The 11242-nt window shown below is 51.6% G+C and overlaps 1 protein-coding gene across 1 annotated transcript in view; it reads right to left on the bottom strand.

Moving 5' to 3' along the window:
- The window catches only part of FBN3 (fibrillin 3), a 67370-nt gene that overhangs the window by 40589 nt on the left and 15539 nt on the right, over positions 1-11242 (bottom strand). The window contains exons 6-8 of the mRNA XM_017742465.1: positions 9275-9661; positions 2213-2410; positions 1534-1659 (exon numbers count right to left, since the gene is read on the bottom strand). Of these exons, the coding sequence (XP_017597954.1) occupies positions 1534-1659; positions 2213-2410; positions 9275-9661 (711 nt within the window). The remainder of the gene's footprint in view (positions 1-1533; positions 1660-2212; positions 2411-9274; positions 9662-11242) is intronic.

Below are 11242 nucleotides of genomic sequence, written 5' to 3'. Positions count from 1 at the left end.
AGGAATGTGAAGCTCAGGAATTTGCTGCTCCATCTGCTGGACCAAATTCCTGATGGATCAAAGGGTGCAGGAAACTCAGAGATTTTCGGGGAACTCGGGACCCAAACCTTCTTGTGTCCATAAAGTGGAGAGGAACCTTCTCTATTCTCCTATTACATGGTTTTAGGGAATCACATTCCTAGAGGGAAGCAGTGATACCCCAAAGGTGATTTCCCTTTCCTGGAACCCTCCTCACCTTCTGGTGGCCCTGTGGGGACATGGAGGGGACACAACTGGGAAAGGAGCCCTCAAACCCCATCCCTTTGGAGCATCCCTGCTGTCCATGTCATTCCCAGCAGGACTCCCAGATCCAAAGGGAAGCATCCTGACCTGGTGGTGATCCCAGGGGTGGAGCAGCCCCTGGGAATGCTGGAGATGTCCCTTTTGTGGGCAGGACGGGGAAGGGAAGCTGTTTGTGGGGCTGCTTTTCCAGGCACTGGGGGAAGGGGGAGGCCCCTCACATCTGGAGGACAGATCCGGACAATGGATTGGGTTTAATCTCGGGATGGAGGAGATTCCAGCTCAACTGGTTTCAGATGTGCTCTGCTCCCCAGCTGGCATGGGAGAGGCAGGGAGAGGCAGGAGCAGCTTTCTGCTGCCCCTGGTGCCACCTTGGCCAGGCAAATTCCTGGAATATCACTGGATTTGGGGAGCTGGTCCTTCACCTGACACAGAAAAAGGCTGGGCTGGATTCTCCTGCTTTCAATCCTTGGATGTGGGAGCTCTGCAGGAATTCTGTCAGGATTTTAGAGAAAGTCTCCTGGCACCCTGCCCAGGAGGAGCCACAGACACAGATGTTTCCTGGAGATGGAAGAATGTCCATCCCCCACCAGGGACTGACCTCCGGAGCTCCTGGCTCTCTTTGGGAAAGATTTCCTGAGGGGCTGAACCCAGGGCACAGAATCCTGGAATCCTGGAATGGTCTGGGTTGGAAGGGACCCTAAAGATCATCTCATCTCAACCTCCCACTATCCCAGTTCCAGGGCCTTCCAGAGGCAGGCAGAGCTCTCCCTTAGCTCCCACAGCCAGCCTGATTCCACATTTCACACTGATTAAATCTTCACAGCCCTCATGAAGAGCCTTGGAATTAAAAGTTTTTGAGTTTTCAAGGCTTGATCAGACTCAGAACCTGGCAGAGCTTTGGAGGCAGCCCTGGGCTGAGCCTGGGTAAACCCTTCCAGAGGTCCCCTCTGTGCCATCAATCCGTGTTCCCATTAAAACATCCTTAAAAAACCCCTCTGTGAACAAACCAAACCATTTCCTTCTGGTTTCAGGGAAGATCAGGGGATCAGGCAAGGCCTATTCCTCATTTCCTGGCCTTGGACTCTGGGAAGAAGATAAAAAAACCCCTTTGGCAGGGCTGGTTGGGAGGTGGGATCCAGCCTGGAATGGGAGCTCCCCCATCTCTGCCTTGGAAAAAGCCAAGACTAAAATACTCCAGGGACATTGGGAAGAGGAGAATCCTGGCAGATCCAGGCCTGGAGTCTCCCTTACCTTCACACCTGTGGCTGGTCTCACTCTGCTTGTGCCCTGCAGGGCACTTGCACTCGTAGGATCCCACGGTGTTGATGCAATTCCCGCCCTGGCAGAGGCCAGGGATGGCCTGGCACTCATCCACATCTGCGGCAAGAAGAGCAAGGATGTCAGGGAATGGAGCCATGGATCCGTGTCCAGTGTGGATTTTCCTGTGCTCCAAGGAGCTGGATCACATTCCAGAAGGAATTACCCCTCAGATGGCACCAGGGATAAGGACAGGGAATGGACAGGAATGAATTCCTGGCACAAGCAAGAGGGAGACAAAAGTCTGGGAATGCTTCCCAAAGGATGTGTCCATCCCATGGCTCTCTGGGAGAAACACCAGCCTGATCCAGGACACCCTGCGGGATGGAGGAGCTCACCTGAGAGCCACAGCGTGGCCAGAATCTCTAGGATTAAATGATCTTGGAAAATCCCATGGGATACTCTGGGTGCATGGAGAAGCTCCGTGACACACGGCGGGGATTTGGCAAAGCTCCACAGAGAGTTCTGTGCTTTGGGGCTCTGCTCTGTGTTCTCCATTGTGGGGCTGCTTTGGGGCTCTGCTTTGGGGCTCTGTTTCAGAGCTCTGCTCTCTGTGTGCTCTGTTCCGGGGCTGTTCAGGGGCTCTGCCCCCTCCCCTCCCATCCCCACTCACCCTGGCAGGCCCCGGTGCGGATGTTGGGGATGAAGCCCCTGCGGCAGGGGTGGGGCTGGGCCGGGCACATCTCGCAGGGGTGGCCCCAGGCGCGGCCGATGGTGGCACAGCACATGGTCTTGGTGCACACGATGCCGCTCAGCTGGCCCTGGCACATCTGGTTGTTGACCTGGCTGAAGCAGGGCCCGGTGCGGTAATCTGGGGAGGAAATCAATCCCTGGATTAGATCCAGCACGTAAATCCCAGGATTTCTGCCCGGCTCTCAGTGCTGTTCCCTTTCCAGCACAGCCACTCGTGCGAAATCTGGGGGGAAAACTGCAATGGGGACAAACTGAAGCCCAGTGTTGGAGGTGGTGCTGGCCCTAAAAGGAACTGAAAATCAAAAGTCAGGCAAAGAGGCAATTCCAGGGCTGCAGTTCCAGCTATCCTGGAGAACTTCAGGAATGAGAAAAGCAATCAATTTCCTTCCCTGGCAGTGTCCGAGGCCAGGCTGGACAGGGCTTGGAGCACCCTGGGATAGTGGAAGGTGGAATTCCACAATTCTTATGTTGCCTTCCATCCCAAACCAGTCTGGGATTCTGGGATTCTCAAATTCTCAGACTCTGGGATGTTGTCTCTCTTCACTTTAGCTCTCAAACATCTGGCAATTTTGACTTTAAACCCCAGACACTGCAGGAACAACCAGCAGGTTTCCCATTCCCAGTTAGGATCCTCCCATCCCTTAAACTCCAAGGATTTTAACCCAATTTTTGCAGGGTTTTGCCCTCAGGAATGTGGGTTTGCCACTGCCTGGGCTCCCGTGACCCTTGAGGAATCCAGCAGGAAGAAAAATCACTCAATGAGATTTTCCTTCTGCCAGGCAGAGGTGGTGGCATGGAAGTGTTTGATCTGTGGCTGGAAAAATCCCCTTGAACCTCGTCCTTGTCAGCCCAGAACATTCCCCACGACCTGTCTGAGCAGTCAGCTGTTGGTCAGGCAGCCAGAGGCCGGCTGAGATGTGCTCAGGGAATTTCCAGGCTGGAATTAGGCAGTAATTAGGAACTGCCCTGACCCCGGTTCCCGGCTCCCGGATTAACCCCCAGATGTCCCTGCAGGGAAAGGTTTGGGTTTGATGTGTGAAGCAACAAAAATCTTGTGTGGAGGGGGGTGACAGCACTGGGACCCCCAGGTAACAGTGTCCCAAAATCCATGGAAAACACACAGGAAATCCTCCTGTCTGGGAAAGAATCAATTAGCAAAGAATTCCTCATTTCCAGCTTAATGCTCCCTCTGATTTGTGTTCTGGAGCAGCTCATACCTGAAAATTAAAGCTGATCAAACTGGGCTGTGGGTGTCACCGGGAGGTGGAGAGGAGAAGGGTTTGAGAAGGACAAAAGGAATGGTTTGGAAGTTACATCGGTGGGAAGGGGATGGGATCTCCCAAAAATGCCTTTGTTTTGGGAATCCCACCAGAAACACGAACCATGGGGAGTTACCAAAGAATTATCCTTTCTTTTTGGAGCCAACTTTTAGGAGATCCCAGACCAGTGGCCGATGTCACTGCGGGGTGGACCCCAGAAAACTCAGGTTAATAAATGTCAAACCCCAAAGTGATGCTGTGAACAGAGAGCAAAGCAGGGAGAGCTGCAGCTCCCACCTCATCTCCCCCAGGCACTGCAGGAGCTCCTGGAGAGGGATAATGAATGCGGGATTGTGAGGAGAACACCCCCTTTTAAGCAAATAATTGCCCAAAATAACTTTTCCTATGCAGATGACTCCTCTGGAGGGAACGAAGCCAAGGAAATTGCAGTCTGGAGAGCCCTGGCTGCCTTCCAGCCCCAGCTGGTGCTAATTTTAATGGGCAAATGATTAAATTTTTAATGAGGCACCAATGAAATTTTATGAAGGAAATGGGGAGGCTTAGGAGATGTCTGAAGCCTCTCACAGTCCCTGTATGGGATCCATGTTCCAGGAATCCTGCTGCAGGTAGCTGTCCTTCAGGAGCTGGGTTTTTCCTTGGAAAAGCCAAGGGGAAAGCTGGGATTGCTGTTCCCTGTTCCCAGCAGCAGAGCCCAGTGTGGGACATGGAGCAGTTCCACCTCTCCAGCTCCAGGTAAAGTTCCCATTAAAGCACTGCAAGGCATCCTGGATTGGGAGGATTTCGGGAACCCCTCGAGAGCTGAATCCCTGACAATTCCAGTGACTGGGGCAGGATCCGCTCTCACACCCAGCCATGCTGTTCCTCTGGGAGCAGCTTCCTCACAATATCCCAAATTATCGTGTCCAGGATGGCCCACATGGAGTCCTGTGGAAGGGCTGGGGCATTGGAATGGGGGCAATTCCTCTGGAACCAGCCAAGCCAGCACCCGGCCCTGGGCACTTCCCACATTTCCAGCACTTGGGATGCACCAGGAACGCTCTGCCCACCCTCCTTATCCCAAATCCACGCTGCCAGAACCTCCTTCACCTCTTCCAAGAGGTAAAAAAGAGCCAGAATTTATCCCAGAAATGCAGCTTGGCCTCATTAAAAAGGAATAATCAGCCTCAGAGTGTTCAAAATCCCCATCAGAGCCCCTCAGACTCTGAGGGACAACGGCTGGAGGGTGCCTTCTCCAGGCTCAGCCTCCCAGCGCCGGAGGAGAACAACGGGAATGTTTCCCTGGGGTAACAGCAGGGTTTAACGCCGTCATTTGGCACGGGAATGTTCATTCCAGCAGCTCGGGTTTCTTTGAAGCAGGGAACAAACTGAACACGGCTCCCAACAAGGGCATTTTCCAAAGGTTTTGTAGCACCTGGATTGAAACTGGAGCTGGACCTGAAGCGCTCACGGCTTTGTTTCATCCCCAGTTTCAGTGGGATGTGAGAGACTGGATTTAGGAGTGGATTGAGATCACCCCTTTGCTGGGGGGGAATGAAAAAGGCTTTGAAAATGAACATTTTATTCTCTTTTAACTGGTCCTGACTGTGCCTGGGGGAAACGGGGAGGGTTTGGTCAGGAACTTCTGAAAATATTCACAAGAAAAAAGAGTTTCCTCCACTCCTACAACAACCATGGAGCCAGGACGGTGTCCCTGAGTCAATTCCAGTGGGAATTCAGATCCCTGGAGATGGAAAAGTGGGATAATTCCACAACTTTCTGTGTTATCTAAAGGACAATCCCAGCCACACAAATCCACCGTGGGAGTAGATCCAGAGCCCAGCGCAAGGGAAGGGGAAGGGAATGAGGAGCTTTTCTCTTCTCCCACCCTCTGGAATTCCCTCCCGAGACAGGCCAGGGGCCGAATTCCTCCTCTCCAAAACAAACAAACAGAGCCGAGGAAGAGGAGCTTTGTCCTTTGCCAGAACTCCAATTCCTTCTCACAATAAACAATGGAGGCTTTTCCTTAAAAGCTGCAGGGCAAAAGTGGCCTGTGGATCATCCCCAGGGAGCTCCTGCCCACGCTGGGATGGGGCCACAGCAACACAAATCCCAGGATTGGGCAGGAGGCCACTGGAGAGACAGGGATTGGGAGAGACAGGGATTTGGAGAGACAGGGATAGGGAGAGACAGAGACAGGGATCAGGAGAGACAGGGATCAGGAGAGACAGAGACAGGGATCAGGAGAGACAGGGATCACAGAGGAGACAGGATAAAATCAAATCTCCGTGGAGCAATGGATGCTCTGCTCACAGACACCTTGGAATCCTGGAATGCTTGGGGTTGGAAAGGACCTTAAAGCCCATCTTGTTCCTGTCCCAGGGTGGTCCATCCTGGCCTTGGACACTTGCAGGGATGGGGAAGCCACAGCTTCTCTGGGAATTCCATCCCAGCCCCTCCCCACCCTCCCAGGGCACAACTCCTTCCCAGTATCCCACTTATCCCTGCCCTCTGGCCACAGGAAGCCATTCCCTGTGTCCTGTCCCTCCATGGACATTCAGGACATCACACAAGGGATCAGCATCCCAGAGCCACCAGCCCAATCCCACGGGAAGGAGCCAACCCCAAAGGATTATTCCTGTTGTTCTCCAGGTGTTTTCCAGCCTGGATTGAGGCTCTCCAGCCCCTCGGGCTGAGGGAGGGGGTGGGAGCAGCCCTAGGGTCTCCCTGAGGGGCTCCTTTCTCATGGAATACTTTCTCCAGCTCGTCATTTCCTTACCTCATCCAAACACAGCCACATTCCTCAAGTTTAACTGTTTGGACTTTTGCAGAAAAGAAAAAGCTGGCGGGGGCACTTTCTAAGGCCAGACATTCCAAGTGCTGAAAAAACACATCCAAAGGAAATTGTAAAGGGAGAACTTTTTTTGCGTTTTCCTGTCCTATTTTTACAGTTTCCTGCCGAAGTCTCGGCCTGATGAAACCCGAGAGAGCTCCAGGCTCCTGCAAGGAGCAGCTCCTGAGGCACAAAGAACACGGGGAAACACGGAGCTGGGGGGTTCCAGAGGGCAGGAAAGGTGGGAATGTCAGAGCAGGGCTTGGAAACGCCTGGAAGAGCCCTCGGGGTCAGGACTTGTCGTGGGTGGTCAGTGGAGGTGCTGGGGTGGCACTTCCAGAGCTCCAGACTCTTCCCAAGCACTCAGGTGGAAACCTGGCACTTCCCAGATCCCTTGGAAGAGACCACAGCTCCTGGACCCCAGGGAAAAGCAGATCTGGAGATGGTGGCCGGGCTGTGGCTGAACTTGGGGGACTCCTCCTGGCCTGAGTGTTCCTTACAGGACTAAAGGGAGCAGAAATTTGTGTGGGAGCATTTTTGGGCAGAGGTTTTGTGGGATTTGTCTATCCTGGAATAACGAGCTGGGAGGGGGTGGTGGCCAGGACACCCCTGAGAGAGGAATTCCACAAAATCAGGTTGGGTTTCCCTGATTTTAGTGATGGGCAGGAGCATCTTCATCCCTCCACCCCGCACTTCAGCATCTGGGGGTATCTGGAGAGCTCTTTGCTGGGATTGGAGGAGTTCCAAGGAGTCCTGGGTTCACAGGACCTCCCAAAAAACAGGAATCAAAATCTGTCAGAAATTTTGGTGGATCTGCAGACACAGAAGTGTGGAATTCCAGGGATCCTCCCTGCGGGGACATCAAAGGGACCCTCGGAAATAAAAAGCTGCTCCTTGATGGAAGCAGAAGAGAGGAGGGGAAGGAGGAAAATGTGACTCTTTTCTTTCCATGGGCACAATTCCTCCATGGATACGGGACTGGAGAGCCCAGCTCAGGGGGAAATGTTCCACCCACGAGTTTTTGGGTTCAACTTTTGGGAACCTTGGACCACGAGGATCAGAACCCACCCCAGGGGCCTCCTGTGCCACACGGGTCAGAGGGACCTCCCAAGGTGCAGAATGTCCCTGTAAAAACCCATTTTTCCAATAAAAAAGATTTTCTTCCATGGCCTCCATGGGGAAGATTTCATTTGGCTGGAAAAACAGCCCCAAATTAAAAACCTCATCCCTGGAGCACAGGAGGAGCTCCAAACATCACCTGAGTCAAGCTCAGTCACTTGGTCCAGGTCATTTTTTCCTACTTGAGGGAGGGTGAAATCAGAGCCATGACATCAAAATCCTTCATTGTGCTGTAGAACCGTGACCAACCCTTGGCCTCTGGCCCCACAGCCTCAGCTTTTCTGGGCTGCAGCTTTTCCTCCCACACTGATGTAATGGGGGCTCAGGTTCCACAAAATATCCCCCGGTCCCTCGTCCCCGAAGATGTCAGGGAGAGGGAGGAAATGATGCTGGAATTCTGTGAGTTCCTTGCTCCAAGGGTATTTACCTCTGGAGAGGGGAATTTCCTGGATGAGGTGTGAGGGGGGTTGTTCTGCTCCCAGCACAAAGCTGCCTCTTACTGGAGCTGTTCTTAGCACTCAGAAATTCACTTTATTCCAATTTAAAACTAAAATTATTTCTTGCTACGGCGATAGCAAAGTAGATTCAAGCGAAGCCCTTAAATAAATCTGGAATTGGATGGATTTGGGGGGGGATGAGTTCTTTTTGTCAGGAATGGGGCCCTCAGAATCCCAGAATTCTGGGGCTGGAGATCATCCAGTCCAAGCCAGGGTCACCTGGAGCAGGTGACACAGGAACCTGGTGGGTTTGGAGTCTCCAGACAGGGAGAATCCCCAACTCCCTGGGCAGCTGTTCCAGGGCTCTGCCACCTCCAGGGAAAGAAGTTTTCCCTCCTGCTGAGGTGAAATTTCTTGTGTTTGGTTTGTGTTTGTTTATGCTCCTCACTCATTACTCCCATTACTAATGCAGGACATTCCCTGGCTCTGTGATGAGATTTGTCCTTTCTCCCTGTGAGGAAAGGGCTTCAGGCTCTGCTTTGAATTAATCCTTCTCCAGGAAAATCCTTAGGAGCGAGGGCTGGAGCCGAACTGAGAGCTACAGAAGGTCCTGCTGCTGGAATCTCGTTATGGAGACTCCCAAGGATTCCTGTGGACCCACCAAACACCCCCTGGAGCAACAGGACACAAACCCTGGTGCTCAGGGACTCCTCTCAGCAGCCCCGGGGATGGAGCAGGAGCGCAGTTTTCCCTTGGAAGGGTTAAGCTGCTCCCTGGCTCCCTGGTTATCCCTGGAAGGTCAGTCCCAGCACTCACCTGGCTGCAAAGCCCCGGGATGCTGTTCCCAGGCGGACAGAGCAGGCTCTGTTTGCCTTGGCGGGGAGGAGCTGTGTGGACACAGCTGGAGGATTTGTTTTGTCTCTCACACAAGTCTGGCTCAGCCAAATCTCTGCAGGCTTTGTGAAAATGCTCCTTTATGTAACGAATTTTATACATTGGCCCCAAAGTCTGCCCCTGCTCAGCCCCCTGCCTCTTCCCCTCTCCCCACACACAGGACACTTGGATTTTCCAGACTTCTCCAGAAGTTTCTTTCAGGAATTCCCAGCTCTCTGTTCACACACAGCCAATGTCACCCAGCAAAGCCACCCCGAGCCACATCCCGGGGACATCTCATCCCACAACCAGGAATCCCACGGAGCGCCTGGGGCACCAGCTGGGCACGAGCAGAAATTCAACAAAACCCAGAATGCCCGGACCTAAACCCAGAGAGTGGGATGGAGCCTGGAGCTCAGCTGCCCTGCTGCTGTGGCCTGGCACTGCAGGGAAGGTGCCCTTACCTCGCTCGCACTGGGGCCCGGTGAAGCCGTAGACACAAGCGCAGCGGTTGGGCCCGATGCACCTGCCCCCGTTCTGGCAGCCGTTCTCACACACAGCTGCGAGGGAAAACAGGAATTCCGTCACTTCTGCTCCCCCCCTCAGTGGGACACACGCTGCTGGCAGAGCTTGGGATGTCACCTCCATCGTGGCTGGAGTATCAGAGCTTGGAATACCAGCTCCGTGTTCTCCCATCCGGAGCCTCAGCACAGCAAACGCGGAGAAAATCTGAGATTTTAATTTTTTCCTTGGAAGAATTGTTCCCTGTCCCTGCCTGAGCGCCTTTCTGCAAAGGCCATGAACTCCTATTGCACGGGAGAGGATTTTCTGGCCTCTGGAATCTCGGTTCCCTCAGGCCAGCGTTGGGATTTAAGTGGCAGGGTCAGGATGAACAGATACAAACGGGAAAATGCACAAAGGGAAATGTGTAAGGAACGCCAGCAGCTGGAATGGGAGAAGGGGAGGCTGCTCAGGGACTTAATCCCACGTGCCCAGAGCAAGGAACTGAGATCTGAGCAGCACTCGGGTGTTCCCTGACTTAAAATAGTCACTGGCTTAAAATATTCCTGGCTTAAACTTAGTCCTGCTAGCCTTGGTTAAACCCCGCACTCAGAGCTCCCAGGCTGGAGCCGAAGGAAGTGTCCCGAATAAACTCATGGATTGATGGAAGCTCCAGAGCGGGAAAGGACCCCCCAGGACCCTGCCCTGCACAGCCCCCGCTCAGTGCCCAGCTCCCAGCTCCGATCCCAGGCTCTGCCTGAGTTCCCCCCCGGAGCCGAGGAGCCGGGATCTGCCTGCTGGGCCGGGGCCAGGGGGATGCAGCATTCCCGACCCTGCCGGGATGTCCTGCCAGAGCGGGAAGGCGCGGGGTGGAGCTGGGAGCAGCACGTAGTGAGGGCTGCACGTTCCATCCCCAGCCCTGGGCTGCTGCTCCTTTGAATTTTCCCAAGCTTTTGCTGCTCAGGATGAAATTTTCCATATGGAGCCTTTGCCTCCGGCTGAACTTTTGGGAAAGTTTCAGCACCAAGGGATCAGGCAGAGCTCAGGGGGACTTTGGGGTGCTTTAAAAATCCTCATTGACTTCACTGGGAGTGATTCCCACACGGATCCAGGGATTGGAATTTGGGAAGTTCTAATTGATCTAATTGAGAAGAGATTCTTTCAAGGAGATTGGGCTTAGTTGCTTACTAAAGGCTTCTTAAAATGTATTACATGGTACAATAGATATAAAAGATATAAATGTATATCATTTATAAATGATATAATCATTTAATAATTGTAATATAGCAAATATAATATCATGATCATATAATAAGGTATATATAATGATTATATATAATACATGATGCATGTACTATCTGATATAATGATGGGATGCATATTATGAATATATTAGGATATATAACACATCTATATATTCTGTATTATCTATATATTATATACAGTATATATAGTACATACAATGCTATCTGCAACGTTATCTTATAATTTTATATTATAATAAATTATAATATATTATTATATATTTTATATATAATATAATATATATAATATATAATATATAACATATAATAATATTATATATTATATATTATTTTATATTATAATATATTATAATTGTATCATAATTATATTATTATATTATTATAATTTATAATATATTATAATAATTTGGAAAATCTATATCATATTAATACATTCTGTATTATGCTGGGAAAGAAATTAATCTATTCATTCTATCAAATATCTGTATTTTGATACAGAGCTGTGTCTGTATTGCTCAGGAGGGAGGGCTGAGATTCCGAAGGAAGGAGAGCACGGTGCTGACGTTGGAGTGTCCTGGGTGCCCTTTCCCTTTCCCACTCCCGTTCCCATCCCGTTCCCATCCCCATCCCACCCCCGTTCCCGGTCCCATCCCCATCCCACCCCCC

Source organism: Corvus brachyrhynchos, unplaced genomic scaffold, assembly GCF_000691975.1.
Source record: "Corvus brachyrhynchos isolate BGI_N302 unplaced genomic scaffold, ASM69197v1 scaffold158, whole genome shotgun sequence".
Lineage (NCBI taxonomy): Eukaryota > Metazoa > Chordata > Aves > Passeriformes > Corvidae > Corvus > Corvus brachyrhynchos.
This window is presented reverse-complemented; position numbering and strand designations above follow the sequence as displayed.